General features: G+C 43.4%; 1 protein-coding gene across 1 annotated transcript in view; it reads right to left on the bottom strand.

The window, feature by feature from the left end:
* Positions 1 to 18,542, bottom strand: part of BTBD2 (BTB domain containing 2) — a 54,224-nt gene extending 35,682 nt beyond the window's left edge. Inside the window, exon 1 of the mRNA XM_077121268.1 lies at positions 18,106 to 18,542. Coding sequence (XP_076977383.1) covers positions 18,106 to 18,542 — 437 coding nt within the window. The remainder of the gene's footprint in view (positions 1 to 18,105) is intronic.

Below are 18,542 nucleotides of genomic sequence, written 5' to 3'. Positions count from 1 at the left end.
TCACCTTGTTAGTCAAGATGTAATGGAGAGGCTGGAGGGAACTGCCTGAAAATGTAGAGCTGTGTTTCAGTAGCCATGTTTCCTGATGATGATTGAATAATGATGTAGCTTTCACAATGTGACTGTGTGATTATGAGAGCCTTGTGTCTGATGCTCCTTTTATCTACCTTGTCAACAGACGAGTAAAACATACGGAATAAAAATAAATAATAGAGGGAACAAATGTTAAAATAAATTCAGCTTGAAATAGTGGTAAATGAAAGCGAGGGGTAAGGGGTATGGTATGTATAATCTTTTTTTTCTCTATTATCATTTTATTTCTTTTTCTGTTGTCTTTTTATTTCTTTTTCTAAATCGATACAAATGTACTAAGAAATGACAAATATGCAACTATGTGATGATATTAAGAACTACTGATTGTATATGTAGAATTGAATGATATCTAAATGTTTTGTTTGTTAATTTTTTTTAATTAATAAAAAAAAGTTAAAAAAAATCTATAGTGTTTCTATACACTAATAATGTACAACCTGAGGGGGAAATCAAGAAAAGAATTCCATTTACAATTGCAACCAAAAAAATAAAATATTTAGGAATAAATTTAACTAAGGATACAAAAGAACTATACAAAGAAAACTACAAGTAAATACTAAAAGAAATCACAGAAGACCTAAATAAATGGAAGAGCATACCTTGTTCATGGATCGGAAGACTAAATATAGTTAAGACGTCAGTTCTACCTGAATTGATTTATAGATTCAATGCAATACCAATTAAAATCCCAAAAACTTACTTTTCAGAAATAGAAAAACCAATAACCAAATTTATCTGGAAGGGCAGGGTGCCCAAATAGCTAAAAATATCCTGAAAAAGAAAGATGAAGTCGGAGGTCTCATGCTACCTGACTTTAAGGCATATTACAAAGCTACAGTGGTCAAAACAGCATGGAACTAGCATAAAGATAGATACACTGACCAATGGAATCAAATAAAGTGTTCAGATATAGACCCTTTTATCTATGGGCAATTTATCTTTGATAAGACAGTCAAGTCAACTCACCTGGGACAGAACACCCTCTTCAATAAATGGTGCCTAGAAAACTGGATATCCACATGCAAAAGAATGAAAGAGGATTCATATCTCACACCTTATATAAAAATTAACTCAAAATGGATCAAAGACCTAAACATTAGATCTAAGACCATAAAACGTAAAGAAAAAAATATAGGGAATTATCTTACAAATCTTATAATAGGAGGCGGTTTCCTAGGTCTTACACTGAAAGCATGAGCACTGAAGAAAGAAATAGATAAATGGGAACTCCTCAAAATTAAACACTTTGTGCATCAAAGAACTTTGTCAAGAAAGTAAAATGACAGCCTACACAATGGGAGACAATATTTGGAAACGATATATCAGATAAGGGTCTAGTATCCAGAATATACAAAGAGATTTTTCAACTCAACAACAAAAAGACAGACAACCCAATTACAAAATGGGCAAAAGACATAAACAGACACTTCTCAGAAGAGGAATTATAAGTGGTCAAAAGGCACATGAAAAGAGGCTCAACTTCCCTGGCTATTAGAGAAATGCAAATCAAAACCACAATGAGGTATCATCTCACACCCACCAGAATGACCATTATCAATAAAGCAGAAAACAACAAGTGCTGGAGAGGATGTGGAGAAAGAGGCACACTTATCCACTGCCAGTGGGAATTAAAATGGTACAACCGCTGTGGAAGGCAGTGTGGTGGTTCCTCAGGAAGCTAAGTATAGAATTGCCATATGATCTGGAAATACCATTGCTAGGTATCTACTCAGAGGACATGAGGGCAAGGACACAAACAGACATCTGCACACTGATGTTTACAGCAGCATTATTTACAATTGCCAAGAGACGGGAATAGTCCAAATGTCCATCAACAGATGAGCGGCTAAACAAGCTGCAGTATATACATATGACAGAATATTATGCAGCTGTAAATTAGAATAAAGTTATGAAGTATGCAACAACATGATGGACCTTGAAGACGTTATGCCAAGTGAGATTAGCCAGAAACAAAAGGACAAATACTGTAGGGTCTCACTGGAGGAACTTGGAGGATTTCAGTTAAGAACAGAGACTGTCAGGAGATAGAAACAGAGTAGATACTGGGTAATTAGAGCTGAAGGGATACAAATTGTGCAACAGGTATAATCTAGGAATGCCTAGAGTGTACAAGGATAGTGATTAAATGTACAAATTAAAAAATGTTTTTATATGAGGAAAAACAAAGGAATGTCAATATTGCAAGGTGCTGAAAATAAATGTTAATTCGTATTTTAAAACATTAACTTATGTGTGAGAGTAAAGCAAAACATGTTTATTAGGTACAAAATTTATATTTTGACTAGAGAATTTTCTAATATAACTTGTATGGACAGTTATTTTCTAATATAACTAGCATGGACAGAAATGCTAGAAGGAGCTGGAACTCAGCATCAAAGGAGTGAGAAAACCTTCTGGACTGAAAGAGGAAGAGAGAAATGAGACAAAATAAAGTGTCAGTGGCTCACAGTTTCAAATAGAGTCGAAAGGTTATCCTGGAGGTTATTCTTACGCATTACTGAACACTATAAGTACACGGAACCTTGAGTAGGACATGAAATTTTGTAGGTTTGTTCAGGGTGATGCCCTGATAAATTCCAGAGTGATTTGAACAGTGAATAAAAAAGCATTTGCAGGGGCGGGCAATGGTGGTGCAGTGGCAGAATTCTCACCTGCCATGCCGGAGACCTGGGTTTGATTTCCGGTGTCTGCCCATGTGGACAAAAAAAAAAGAAAGTTATTTGCAAAGCCCCCTTGGGGGAATGGTGAGAAAGAGCAAAAATTCAACTTCTCCCATATGGAGAAGGCCTGATATTCTTGCAAGCAGTGAGGACAACAAAATCAATAGGCCGAACCCTCAATCTTGAGGTTTGTTCATATAATACATATCCCCACAAATGATAGGCTAAGCCTCCTTAAAATTAGGCCTAAGAGTCACCCCCAGAGAACCTCTTTTGTTGCTCAGATATGGCCTATCTCTCAGCCAACATGGCAAGCAAACTCATTGCCCTCTCCCACTCTACGTGGGACATGACTCCCAGGGGTGTAAACTTCCCTGGCAGCATGGGACAGAAATGCTAGAAGGAGCTGGAACTCAGCATCAAAGGAGTGAGAAAACCTTCTGGACTGAAAGAGGAAGAGAGAAATGAGACAAAATAAAGTGTCAGTGGCTCACAGTTTCAAATAGAGTCGAAAGGTTATCCTGGAGGTTATTCTTACGCATTACATAGACATCACCTTTTTAGTTAAGGTGTAATGGAGAGGCTGGAAGGAAGCGCCTGAAAATGTAAAGCTGTGTTCCAGTAGCCATGTTTCTTTTTGTTTTATATATATAATATTATATATATAATATATATATTATATATATTATGTATATATATATACATATAATATATATATATGTACATGGTCAGGCACAGAAAATGAATACAGGTTACCCGTATGACAGGCGAGAACTCTGCTACTGAGTCACCGTGGCCTGCCCAGCCATGTTTCTTTAATATGATTGTAGAATGACATAGCTTTCGCAAGTGACTGTGTGACTGTGAAAACCTTGTTCTGATGCTCCTTTATCTACGGTATAGACGGTAAGTAAAAAAAATTAGATTAAAAATAAATAAATAATAGGAGGAACAAATGTTAAAATAAATTGGGTAGAGGGAAATACTAGGGGTCAATGAGAGGGAGGGGAAGGGGTACGGTATGAATGAGTTTTTTCGTTTTACTTCTGTTTCTGGAGTGATGCAAATGTTCTGAGAAATGATCATGGTGGTGAATATAAACTACATGATGATACGGTAAACCACTGATTGCACACCAAGTATGGAATGTTCATACGTTAAGAATATTCATGTTGTATGCTGATTTTATTAATAAGTTTAAAAAAACACACAAAACTAAAATCACAAGAGAACACCACAGGCCACTATAACAGCCACGTCAAAATGACTGACAGTGAAACGTTGATAAGGATGCGGAGCTATTCATATATTGCTGGTTGGATGGAAATTATTTGGAAAATGGGTTGCTTTAGTGTTTCGTACTAAAATTAAACTGACACTTACCAAATGAAAAAAAGTGCTTTGAAAACTATTGCTTTTTTATTTCTTTGCTTTGTATATATGTTATATTATACAATTAAAAAGTTTTAAAATAAATAAATAATAGGGGGAACAAAGGCTAAAATAAATTGAGTAGAGGGAAATACTAGTGTTCAATGAGAGGGAGGGGAAGGGGTATGGTATGTATGGGTTTGTTCTTTTTTTCTTCTTTATTTTTTTTTCTGGAGTGATGTAAATGTTCTGAGAAATGATCACGGTGATAAATAACTATGTGATGATATTGTGAGCCACTGATTGCACACCAAGTATGGAATGTTCATACGTTAAGATGTTGCATGTTGATTGATTTTATTAATAAAAATTTTTTTAAAAAGTGAAGAGGCAGCCAATTCAATGGGAGAAAATATTTGGAAATTACATATCAGACAAAGGTTTGGCTTCCTATATATACAAAGAAATAAAAAAAACTGAACAACAAAAAAACAACCCAATTATAAAATGGGCTAAACATATGAATAGGCATTTGTCTGAAGAGCAAATATGATGGCTCAAAAGGACATGAAGACATGCTCATTTTCACTGGCTATAAGGGAAATGCAGATCAAGACTACAATGAGATACCATGTCACACCTCTAAGAATGGCTGCTATTAAACAAACAGGAAACTATAAATGTTGGAGAGGATGTGGAAAAACTGGGACACTTATGCACTACTGGTGGGAATATATAATGGTGCAGCCACTATGGAAGACTGTTTGGCAGTTTCTTAGGAAACTAAATATCGAGTTGCCCTATGACCCAGCAATAGCACTACTTGGTATATACCCAGAAGAGCTGAAAGCAATAACACAAGCAGACATTTGCACACCGATGTTCACAGCTGCATTATTCACAATCATCAAATGATGGAAACAAACCAAATGCCCATCAACAGACGAGTGGATTAACAAGATGTGGTATACACATACGATGGAATATTATGCAGCAGTAAGACAAAATGACATGTTCTGAAGCACATGACAAGATAGATGAGCCTTGAGGACATAACGCTGAGTGAAATTAGCCAGACACAAAAGGATAGATGTTGTATGATTCCACTTTTATGACCAGCATAAATGTATAATCAAAGGCTTATAATACAGAGTATAGGCAATTTAGAAATACATAGAAGCCAGAGATGGGTGAACCTCATTAGTTAATGAGGTTGAACTCCAATGGAAGGGGATAGGGGTGAAGGTGGTTCTCTAGTGGGTCTAGAAGTAATATAACCATGTTGAAGATGAACAAGATTAAAATGGGTTGTATAGACCTATGTGTCCAACTGATAAACACTAGAAATATGAATTAGTTCTCACAAGAATTACTTCAAAGATAGGATTCTTGTAGAAAGAGTGTTTAAGTCCAGGTTGCAGGGGGAAAATTGCTATTGCATGCTATGAGCTATGTTCAAAAGGAAACCATCAGCAATATCACAGCAACAGCAGAGGTAAATAATGGGGTGAGGGACAAGAGTTAAGAGGAGGTTTAGATTTCCTATTTGGTGAGGGTGTGTTTATTGGTTTTCTTTCTCTTGGGAACAATAAAATTGTCTAAAATTGAGAACATTGGTAGACTGTGGACTTTGGGCCCTCTACATGATGCCCGATGAATGCAGGTGGCTGCGGGATGCACCGACGGAGAAGTAGACTGGCAAACGATGGTGTGTACTCATGAACGGAGGTTGGGCTGCTACAAAAAGGAACAAAGTCGTGAGGCATGCAATGATGTGATGAACATGTGGGACATTTGGTGAGACAAAATACGCCAGAAACAAAAGAACAAGAATGGTATGGTCACCTTTAGAAAATGCTTATAAGAAAACAGGGGCCTAGATTGTAAGTTTCTAGAGCAGACACATTAAAAGTCCAGAGTAGTGATTATTTCTGGATTTTGAGAGGCTGTTTTATATATATGACCTGATATTTAGAGATAAGAATGAAGCCGAACAGGTTGGGGTTATAGTAATTCAGAATATACGGGTAAGGAAGACAGTGTCTATATTTTAGAACCTCACATACCTTTTGAGACCAATGGAAGAAAGGTTATTTGGTCTGGAACTGAAATTTTCTGTAGGGCATAATATAACTTATCTGTATAGCTCATTTGAACAACTGAAACACAAGGAGCCTAGAATAAGAAAGAGGTCCTAAATGCTAAAATAAATTTAGTTTGAAATGCTAGTGATCAATGAAAAGGAAGGGTAAGGGGTATGGTATATATATATATATTTTTTTTCTGTTTTTGTTTTCTTTTTCTGTTGTCTTTTTATTTCTTTTTCTGAATTGATGCAAATGTTCTAAGAAATGATCATGATGATGAATATGTAACCATGTGGTGATATTGTGAATTACTGATTATATATGTAGAAAGAAATTATCAGAATAGGAATGTATGCGTTTATTTGGGGTTTTTTTATTTAAAAAATAAATACATAAATAAATAAAAGAGGATTCTATAATCCTGTATAGAATATTGTAATGCCTGGATACATCCTAGAGTATATTAAGCAGATAATCAAAAAGTATTAGCAAAGTCCCCTGACGGATGAGAGAAAAATATGGAAATATTAAACCTTACCATAAGGGAATCCCATGATACTGTGTCAAAATTTAGGGACACCCAAATCAATAGGCCATGCCCTTGATCATGAGGCTTGCTCTTGTGAAGCTTATGTAGGTAGCGGAGAAGCTTAGACTACCTATAGGAATGCCTAAGAGTTACTTCTGGAGGACCTCTGTTGTTGCTCAGATGTGGTCTCACTCTCTAAGCCCAACTCTGCAAATGAAATCACTGCCCTCCCCTCTACGTGGGACATGACATCCAGGAGTGCAAGTCTCCCTAGCAATGTGGGAAATGACCCCTAGGGATGAATTTGGCCCTGGCACCGTGGGATCAACAATTTCATCCTGACCAAAAGGGGGAAAAAAAGTGTAACTAATAAAGTATCAATGGCTGAGAGAGTTCAAACAGAGTCAAGAGGCTACTCTGGAGGTTGCTCTTATGCAAGCTTCAGGTAGACATTGCTACCTATCATAACCTGCCAACCTCCATTCCAGCCAATCCTAAAGAACACCTAGGGTAATATAGATTCCACAAGGGTTCCATGCACTAGAGTAACTTTCCAGAAACCTACAGCCTCCAGATGGGTCCCTGGTCCAGATAAGTCCTGAAACCTAGGCCAGCCTCTCCAGAACATCAGATAGTTTCATCACCCTACCCCATATTAGTGACAGACCCTTCCAATATCAAAAATTTAGAATTGCCATAGCCCAAACAACCCCACAGAGGTATGAAAAGATCAAAGGTGATGATGGAATTATACATAGAAGCTAGGACTTAACAAATTAATATGAATGCTGAACCATTAAATTGATATCTCATTTAGTGTCCAATATTTTAGGCAACTAGAAGTAAAACCTAAAATTGTGAAACTGTAACCTATGTCAAAGTCTGAAATATGTTCTACAACTAATTGTGATGCTGTGCTTTGAAATTTATAGCTTGTTTGTATATATTTTATTGTTCACAAAAAAAGAAGGAAAAAAAGTCGATTGGGATGATAAAAAAGTATTTAAGCCCTCTAGCCTCCTAAATTATGGAGCAGCTAGAAGGAAAAAATGAGAGGATGGTATGGTAGTCCATGACAAACTCTGGGATATGCCCTGTAACCACTTTTTGAAGAGTTCTGTGAAAACAATTGCTTTTTTATTTCTTTGCTTTGTATATATGTTACACTATACAATAAAAAAAAAATGGGCCAAGAACTTGAATAGCCATTTCTCCAAAGATAAACAGAAGGCCAAGAAGCACATGAAAAGATGCTCAACATCATCAGCCACTGGAGAAATGCAAATCAAGAAAGCATCTCACCAACTACAATGGCTGTTATTATGGTATATAAATTTATCTCAATGAAATCTGATTTAAAAAAAAAACCACCAATGATCATAGAGCAGAGGTGAGGAGAACATGGGGGGCGGGAATAAGGAAAATAATAAGTTCTGGAGAGGTTGTAAAGAAATAGTAAGCCTTGAACAGAAAGTTGTAGAATATCATATGACTTGGACAGATCTTTGCACATCTGTTACTCATCATGGCCAAATAGTGGAAGCAACCCAAACATCTATAAATGAATGGAGAAACAAACTGTGGCCCATCCACAGAATGGAGTATTATTCATCATTCAGCCATGAAGTGGGCCATAGTTCTGATACCTGTGACAACATGGACGGACTCTGAAGGCATCCTATTGAGTGAAATAAGCCAGACACAAAGGAATAGATGTTGTGTGATTCCAACACAACTAGAACATTCTCGGTTCTGTTGACTTTCAGCATCTGGCTGCTCCTGTGGCTTCTGTGTCCAATTTCCTCTGTCTAAGGACTTCAGCCACATTGGGTTAAGATCCAATCCATTGAGAACTTCCGGGCCAAGATGGTGGCATAACAATGTGCACATTTTAGTTCATCCTCCAGAAAAACTACTAAATAACCAGAAACGGTACAGAACAACTCCTGGGCCACGTCAGTGACTGGACACACAGCGTACCCCAGTCTGGACCAGCTGGACCAGCTGCGAGTCCCCCAGAACCGTGAGTTCCCCAAGCCGTGGTGGCCGGCGCCCCTCCCCCACAGGCTGCTTCCCAGAGGGGAAAGGAAAGAGACTTTACTGAGCCCAACTAAAGGACAATTGTGGAATTAATTAACAAGTTTTGACTACTAAAATTAGGTCCCCAGCTCAGGTGAACCTGGTCAAAGCAGAGTTCACTGATTTTTGCCCTGGAGCCAAGCAGGCAGGGCTGACGGAAAAAGAAAAAAAAAAAGGAAACAGAGGTTTTTGTGGCTGTGTTTCTACAAAGGCTTGAATGCCTCTGGACTCAGTGGTAGGACTTCTCAGGCTGCAACTGCCTCAGACATAGGCAGAAACAAGGTTGTTTGAGAGCTTGTCTGGAGCCTTTGCCTTCTCCAGGGGAGGGGTGAAGCCCAACTCAGGTAGAATCTCTCTCTCAAGGAATTCAGACACCAGGGCTTGGTAATTTGAAGCCATTAAAACCAGACTACAACCTCTCCTCTGTCTTCACCATGCCCCTAGCAGGGAGAGTCTTCCAAAGTTAAAGGTACCACATCATCTTATGCTGGTGGGACCTGCAGGCAGACAAGCGCTACATACTGGGCAGGATATGAAAAACAGAGCCCACAGACTTCACAGGAAAGTCTTTCAACCTGCTGGATCTCACCCTCAGGGAAAACTGACACAGGTGACTCTTTCCTCCTGATAGGAGGCCAGTTTGGTCTGGGAAAATCCAGTTGGGGTCTATAATATCTAAGTAGACCCTCCTAAGTGTATGTGTGGGGGGAGGCACCATACAAGCAGGGCAAGAAACAAGAAAACAAGAACTGAAAAATTCTCCTCTGTTAAACAAAAACTAAGCTAGAGGTCCAGATAAAGCTGAACTGAATGTCAAAGAACAAATAGACAAAAAATTCATCCACCAAGAAAACCCTAGGTAAAAGAAGTGCAAGCAATTTCCAGAATAAACTAATTAAGGTAATTAAATGCCTAGACACCAGCAAAAAATAGCAAATCACACTAGGAAAATTGAAGATATGGCCCAGTCAAAGAAACAAACCACAAATCAAATGAGCTACAGGAGCTGAAACAATTAATTCAGAATATACGAACAGATATGGAAAACCTCATCAAAAACCAAATCAATGAATTGAGGGAGGATATAAAGAAGACAAGGAATGAACAAAAAGAAGAAATCGAAAGTTTGAAAAAACAAACCACAGAACTTATGGGAATGAAAGGCATAGTAGAGGAGATTAAAAAAAACAATGGAAACCTACAATTTCCATTCTGAGAGACAGACCATAGGATTAGTGAACTGGAGGACAGAACATCTGAAATCCGACAAGAAACAGAAAATATAGGGAAAAAATGGAAAAATATGAGCAGGGACTCAGGGAATTGAAGGACAATATAAAGCGCACAAATATACGTGTTGTGGGTGTCCCAGAAGGAGAAGAGAAGGGAAAAGGAGGAGAAAAACTAATGGAAGAAATTATCACTGAAAATTTCCCAACTCTTATGAAAGACTTAAAATTACAGATCCAAGAAGTACACTGTACCCCAAAGAGAACAGATCCAAATAGAAGTACTCCAAGACATTTACTAATCAATATGTCAGAGATCAAAGAGAAAGAGAGAATCTTGAAAGTAGCAAGAGAAAAGCAATCCATCACATACAAGGGAAGCCCAATTAGACTATGCATAGATTTCTCAGCAGAAACCAGGGAGGCGACAAGACAGTGGGATGATATATTTAAATTATTAAAAGAGAAAAACTGCCAACAAGAATTCTATATCCAGCAAAATTTTCCTTCAAAAATGAGGGAGAAATTAAAACATTTTCAGACAAAAAAATCACTGAGAGAATTCGTGACCAAGAGACCAGCTCTGCAAGAAATAGTAAAGGGGGCACTAGAGACAGATATGAAGGCAGAAGAGAGAGGTGTGGAGAAGAGTGTAGAAAGGAAGACCATGAGTAAAGGTAAAAAGAAGGAAAATTAGGACATATAAAAGCCAAAAGGCAAAAAGCCCAGGCAGTAAGAACACTGATGTTGATGGATTAAGCTTCCAGTTGGGGGACATGGACTGGCAGAATGGATTAGGGAACGAGACCCATCTATATGCTGTCTCTACTCAAAGGACATGAGGGCAAGGACACAAACAGACATTTGCACGCCAATGTTTACAGCAGCATTATTTACAATTACCAAGAGATGGAAACAGCCAAAATGTCCATCAACCGACAGGTGGCTAAACAAACTGTGGTATAAACATACGATGGAATATTATGCAGCTGTAAGACAGAATACAGTTATGAAGTATGTAACAACATAGGTGAACCTTAAGGACATTATGCTGAGTGAGATTAGCCAGAAACAAAAGGACAAATACTGTATGGTCTCACTGATATGAACTGACACTAGTAAATAAACTTGGAGAATTTCATTGGTAACAGAGACCATCAGGAGATAGAAATAGGGTAAGATATTGGGTAATTGGAGCTGAAGGGGATAGATTGTGCAACTGGACTGAATATAAAAACTCAGAAATGGACAGCACAACACTACTTAACTGTAATACAATTATGTTAAAACACTGAATGAAGCTGCATGTGAGAATGATAGAGGGAGGAGGGCTGGGGGCACAAATGAAATCAGAAAGAAAGATAGATGACAAAGATTGAGATGGTATAATCTAGGGTTGCCTAGAGTATATAATGACAGTGACTAAATGTACAAATTTAAAAAATGTTTTTGCATGAGGAAGAACAAAGGAATGTCATTACTGCAGGGTGCTGAAAATAGATGGTAATTAATATTTTAAAATTTCAACTTAGGTGTGAAACTAAAGCAAAAAAATGTTTATTTGGTACAAAATTTATATTTTGACTAGTGCATTTCCTAATATAACTTATGTAGATAGCTTGGTTGAACAACATAAGTACATGGAACCTTGGGTAAGACATGAGATTTCGTTGGTTTGTCCAGAGTGATGCCCCGATGAATCCCCGAGTGATTTGATCAGTGAGCGGAAAAGTATTTGCAAAGTCCCCTTTGGGGAATGGTGAGAACGGGGGAAAATTCAACCTCCCCAAGTTGAATTCTTGATATTCTCACAAACAGTGTGGACAACCAAAGCTATAGGCTGAGCCCCCAGTCTCGGGGTTTGTTCATATGAAACTTAACCTCACAAAGGATAGGTCAAGTCTACTTAAAATTTAGGCCTAAGAGTCACCCCCAAGAGAGCCTCTTTTGTTGCTCAGATGTGGCCTCTCTCTCCAGCCAACATGACAAGCAAACTCACCACCCTCCCCCTTTGTCTACGTGGGACATGACTCCCAGGGTTGTGGACCTTCCTGGCAACGTGGGACAGAAATCTGAGAATGAGCTGGGACTCAGCATCCAGGGATTGAGAAAAACCCTAGAATGAGCTGAGACCCAGCATCAAGGGATTGAAAAAATCCTCTAGACCAAAAGGGGGAAGAGTGAAATGAAACAAAGTGTCAATGGCTGAGAGATTCCAAACAGAGTCGAGAGGTTATCCTGGACGTTATTCCTATGCATCAAGTAGATATCATCTTGTTATTCAAGATGTAATGGAGAGGCTGGAGGGAACTGCCTGAAAATGTAGAGCTGTGTTCCAGTAGCCATGTTTCTTGATGATGATTGTATAATGGTGTAGCTTTCACAGTGACTGTGTGATTGTGAAAACCTTGTGTCTGATGCTCCTTTTATCTACCTTGTCTACAGATGAGTAGAACATACGGAATAAAAATAAATAATAGGGGGAACAAATGTTAAAATAAATTTAGTTTGAAATGCTAGTGATCAATGAAAGGGAGGAGTAAGGGGTATGGTGTGTACGGTTTTTTTTTTCTGCTTTCGTTTTATTTTTCTGTTGTCTTTTTGTTTCTTTTTCTGAATTGATGCAGATGTTCTAATAAATGATCATGATGATGAATCTGCAGCTATGTGATGATATTGTGAATTACTGATTATATATGTAGAATGGAATGATCACATATTGGGAATGTTTGTGTTTCCTGTAATTTTTTTCTTAAAAATTAAAAAATTAAAAAAAAAAAAAGATCCAATCCATTCAGTCTGTGCCCACTTTAACGAACAACCCCTTCAAAGGACCTATTTATAAAAGGGTTCCCACCCACAGGGCCAGGAATTGGGACCTGGGCATGTCTTTTGTGGGGGTAAATTAGTAAATCCCCACAGTCCATCCTCTGGATCCCAAAAAGACACATTCTTCCCACATTCAAAGTACATTCACCCTACCACAATGTCCCTGAAGCCTGATGCCATCTTAGAACAATGCTAAGTACAGAGTCTCATCAAAACCAGCTATGAGTTTGGTCCTTCCTGGGGCAAAAAGCCCATCTGATGGACCTGCTTTCAATGTACAATGGTGGGACAGGTGGAGGTCAGACATTCCCAGTTCAGAAGGGAGAAACTGGAATGAAAACAGGCACCACAAGTCCCAAACAACTCTGAAACCCAGAAGGCACACTCCATTAGATTTCAAGGTCTGAGAGTCATCTATGAATCAAGGTTTTTTTCCTCTGGGCCTGACAAAGCAGCACTCCTCCCCTCCCAAGCCCCCAACACTGGGGTGCAGGGCCCACCCTCTCCAGCACTGGGGTGCCGCACTCTTCCTGAACAACAGGATGTAAGTACCCCAACAGAAGTAGCTTTAGCTTCCATATTCCACCTGTATTCTTCAAAGCCATCTGGGCCTCTTCAGATCCATCCATCTCCACCCATCACCCAACTCCCAAGCTGTTTCCACATTTTTGGTATTTGCAATAGCAGCACCCCACTTCCTGGTACTAAAAACCATCTTGTTCCTTAGCCAAATGAAACAAATACCTAAAAGAAATACCAACAATGGATTTGCTAAAACTACAGGAATTTATTGGCCCACAGTGTTGTGGATAGGAGAACTCCAAAATCAAGGTGTCAGCAAGGCGATGCTTTCTCCCTGAGGACTGTTGGGTTCCGGGCTGCTGGGCGTCCCTAGTGCTTGGCATTTCCGTCACCTAGTAATGGTCATGGCAGCATCCTCCCTCTCTCTTCCAGATTCAGCCAACTTCTAGCTTGCAGCTAATCCCTGTGGCTTCTCTTTCTGTCTCCAATTTCCATTCCTGATGAGGACTTCGGCTTAGTGGATTAAGGCCACCCTCATTCAGTGTGAGCACCTTAAGCAATAACATCTTCAAGGGTCCAACTTACAAATGGATTCACAGGACCAGTAGTTGAGTAGTTGAGAACATGTCTCTTGTGGGGACATGATTCAATTCCCAATAACAGGACAGGTGAAAAAACTGAAATGTAGACTGTAAGCCTTAGACTGATGTTAAATTTCTTGAATTTGATAACTGCACTTCAGTGGTTTCACTAGTGAATAGCCTCGGTCTTAAGAAATGTACATGGAATCATTAAGTGTTCAAGGAGCATCATGTGTACAACCTCAGACAGCTACCTAGATGGACTGACAGGCAGGTGGACAGATAGATTCAGCAAATATGGCAAAATGTTAACACTGGTGGATCTAGGTATTTGGGCAGGGAGAGGGTACTTTGGAGTTGACTACGAGGGTTGCACATTTTTTTTAAGTGTCCTGTACGTTTGAAAGTATTTCAAAATAAAACATTAAAAAGAAAGGAAGTGAAAAAACCACCATAGGAGAAAATATCTGGAAACCCCCAATCTAATAAGGACTTAACATCCAGAACATATAAAGAACCCCTACAACTCAACAACAAAGACAAACAACCTAATTAAACAATGGGACAAGGAACTGATTGCCATTTCTCCAACAAAGATCTACAAATGGCCAAAAAAAAAAGCACATGAACAGATAGATGCTCACCTCATTAGCCATCAGGGAAAGGCGAACTAAAACCATGAGCTACCTCACCCCAGAAGCATGGCTCCTATCAAAGAACCCTGAAAATGTAAAATGGTGGCTCCGCTGTGGAAAATAATTAGCAGATTCTCATAAAGAACTACCATATATATATATATATAATTACAGAATGAAGATATACTGCCCATCCAAGGTATATGCCCCACAGAGCTGAAAGCAGGGACTCAGATATTTCTACCCCAACATCTATCGCTGCATGATTCACAATGACCAAAAAGTGGAAGCAACCCAAGGGTCCATCAACAGGTAGTTGGAGAAACAAAATACGGTTCATCCAGACAATGGCACACTGTCCAGCTGTAAAAAGAAGTGAAGGGCTGGTCCACGCTACTACAACACGGATGAATCTTGAAGATATTGTATTAAGTGAAATGAGCCAGACACAAAAGGACAAATAGTGTGTAATTTCTCATATGAAATAACTAGAAAGGCAAAGTAATGGAGACAGAGAAGGGCCCACTTACAGGTTCCAGGGCTTGTGGCAGGGGCTCCATTCAATCCACAATGTGGAGGTAACTGTGCCCTGCTCCTCCCATCCTGGCCTGGGGCACCTGACACCCACATGACATTACTGGTGACCTGACCTTGACCCCTGGATGGACCCGCTCAGCTTTCCCACGTTCAAGTTACCATTGTCCCCTGTCTGCTCTGCTCTCCTGAAGCCAGTGCCCACACCCAGCCCAGTCCAGCCAGAGTTCACCTCGGGCTGGTGCGTCTCTACACCTTACACTTGGGATTCTCCTGCAATGAAAGGCCGTCACTTTCTCTGGAGTGGACTCCCCAGGATTTACTTTCTTCTTCAGGTCAACCAGCGTTAAGCCTGTCTGCGGCCTTGCATGTGCTGCCAGGGCCTTTAATCTCCAGCTAACCCAGGTGTCCCATCCGCCCCATCTCACAGGTATAAACACTGAGGCCCAGTGGGTACCCGCCCAGGCCACGCAGCCACTCCTGGCCCAGCAATGGCCTGCGCCACCCACGCAGGTAAAGTGTCAAGAGCATGAGTGGAATTACAACCTGAGGCCTGGAAAGAAAGGAGAAGTGCGAGCGTACAGTCGGGGCTCCAGTGGCAGGGCCTCTGGGCGCTTCTGGGGGGCGGCAGACACGTCCAACACGCGAGCTCAGGGCAAGTCGCTGCAGCTACTATTGCCAGAGAGGACAGGCTTCACCGACATGGCATTTAGATACTCACCCCCACCCCATCTTAAACCAAAACAAACCTGCAGCCCCGGTGCCCAGCTTGCCCCAGGACCATGGCCTTCAAGCCCTATATGTGGGTACACCTCACGGCCTGCCCCCCATCCCCAGGAAGCATTACAACTCTGACGCCTCTGCCCTGCCCAGCACTGAAGGACCCACCCGTCCCTGTGCCCTGAGACCCCACTTTCCAGGAGGCCCCTCACTGGCATTACTGAGAAATGGTTCCAGGGCCCCCCTTCTCCAGTCACTTGCTCAACTCATGGAGCCCCACATGCTGCAAACCCCAGATCACACCTGCTCCGGGCGCAACGCCACTTTCCCAACCCAAATGCTGATACATCACCCCGCCAGGGATATCAGACCCCCCTAGCACCACGTGCCCCAGGGAACACTTAACCCCCACCCCAGCTTGTCCTTGCCTGCACACACTTAAGTCAGAAGTCAGGAGACCCCAACATTACAGCCCACCGCCCCCATTCCCCACTCTCCCTCATCTGCCAAGCCACTTTCTCAGGGAGCCATGGGACATACCTTGTCCCAAAGAAAAACTGCACCATTCCACTTCCCCCTTCGGTCAACCTTCCCAAGCACCTCTGAGAGCCCTTGAATACCACTCCACAAGCTGCGCCCCGCCCCCCTGCTCCTCTGGCTCCAGCCTTGCTGTGGCTCCCACTTGCCCAGCTCCTTCCAGTTGGCCTGCACACCCCTGACTCTGAAGCTCCCCATGCTGCCCACTCGGTATCATCTGCTCAGGCGGCTACCCCTGGAGAAGGTCAGACCACTACCACTCCTGGGCAACCTGGAGAGCCCCCCACATGCCCGGAAATCGTCATTAGCTACCCCATCCTCACTTAACCCCCACCTGCCTCCTTCTTTGCTCAGGGGATCCTTGGTCCCCCTTGGTCAACATGCAAACAGACACTCCAGGAACCAGACACACGCCCAAAGTCCAGTACTTCCAAAACTCACAGTGACAGGGTTCCACCAGCCCCTTCCAACAGAAAACCCAGATCCCCAAATGGCCCACTCCACCCCAAAGAGCTGACCGTGAGCTGGGAGGGAGAGGGGGCTGCCAACTTCGCTTTACTTATTCCAGCATGTTTCAAGGGAGGTGATGGGAAAGAAGGAACATCTTTCAAGACCCCATGGTGCCAGGCGGCAACTGAGGAACCCCATGGGCAGGCCGAGGCGCAGGGGGGCAAGGGGTAGAGAGGGTTCACAGGCTGCCCACCCCCAAGGCCTCCCATTCCAAGCTTGGGGGGCAGCAGCAGAGGCCAGGCCCCCTGGATGGAGAAGGAAAGGGCTGGAATGCAGAGACAAGCACGGGCCAAGGGACACGGCCACCAATCCCCAGAGACCCAAACAGGGAGGACCACGACCGGCAGAAAAAGCCAAGAGCAAGCCGGAAACAAAGGGTCTCAAAGACACAAGTTCAGTAAGAGCTGCATGTCACCCAGGATGGGAAGAACCCTGGAGTCTGGGGGCTGCACTCTGCAGGGGGGTGGCAGAGAAGAAGGCTGGAGCAACCCCTCCTTCCAGAAAGGAGGCCTGGGGATGGCCGGTGACTACAGGTCGGGGAGGGGAGGGGAACAGGGGTGCTGCTGCACTTGAGCTCACGGTGCACGGAAGGGGCAGAGGCTTGGAAGAAGAGATCCCTCTAGGGCAAATTGAGGGAAGAAGAGCAAGGTAGAGCCCCCTGAACCAGGAGCAAATGGTGGTGGTTGGGGGTGGTGGTGCCAGGTTCCTGAGCCCAGGCTGAGGAGATGGGCGGGGGGGGGGGTGGGGGGGGTGGGGGGGGGTGGGTTTCTAAGGCCAGAGGTCTGGGTTGGGGGTGGGTGGGTAGCCAAGAGGCTGGGGTAGGGGGGGTGTGCGTGTTCGGACCAGGGGCGCAGTTGGGGGCGGGGCCCACCGATCAATCAAGGGCAGGGGGTCCCGGGTAGGAATCTCCGGTCGTAGATCCCAGGGATCCCTGGAGGGCTCGTGTGATTGGCTTCCAGGGGTCGCTGGGGCAAGCGCCTCTAACGGGAGCGGGGGCCCCGGGGGTCTCGAGGGTGGGGGGAGTGGAAGGTGGGTGGCGGCACCCAGGGTCCCCGGCCGGGGACGGGGGGCCTGCGAGTGCTGGGGCCCAGGGATCCGAATCCGGACGAGCCCGGGCGTGAGGGGCCCGGGGGCCGGGGTCGGCGGGGGTCGGGGACGGCAGGCCCACCTGTGCGCGGGGACGCGCTGCGCGCCGAGGCCCTTGCCCACCAGGAAGTGCACGTCGCAGAGCACGTCGTTGTTGAAGAGGAAGGCGAAGCGTTCCTTCACCGTGGGCTTGGTGGCCTGCCAGTTGTACGCGGGTTCGCGGAGCAGCGCCCCCGGCCCCGCCGCCCCCGGCCCGGGCCCCGCCGCCTCCTCGGCCGCCCGCTCCCCGCAGCCCGCCGCGGCCTGCGCGCTCGGCCCGGGGCCCGGCACGGGGGGCGGCGCGCCGGGGGCGGCGGGGCCCGAGCCGGGGGCGGCGGCGGAGGCGGCGGCGGCGGCGGCAGCTGCGTTGCCGGGGGCCGGGGCGGCCGCGTTGGCGCTGGGCCCCGGGCCGCCCCCCGCGCCGGAGCCGGCGACCCCCGGCGGGCACGACGCGCGCCCGCCGCTCCCACCCGCCGCCAT

The sequence above is a fragment of the Tamandua tetradactyla genome, chromosome 11, assembly GCF_023851605.1.
Source record: "Tamandua tetradactyla isolate mTamTet1 chromosome 11, mTamTet1.pri, whole genome shotgun sequence".
Taxonomy (NCBI): Eukaryota; Metazoa; Chordata; class Mammalia; order Pilosa; family Myrmecophagidae; genus Tamandua; species Tamandua tetradactyla.
The sequence above is the reverse complement of the archived record's forward strand: the minus strand, read 5'-3'. Positions and strand labels throughout refer to the sequence as shown.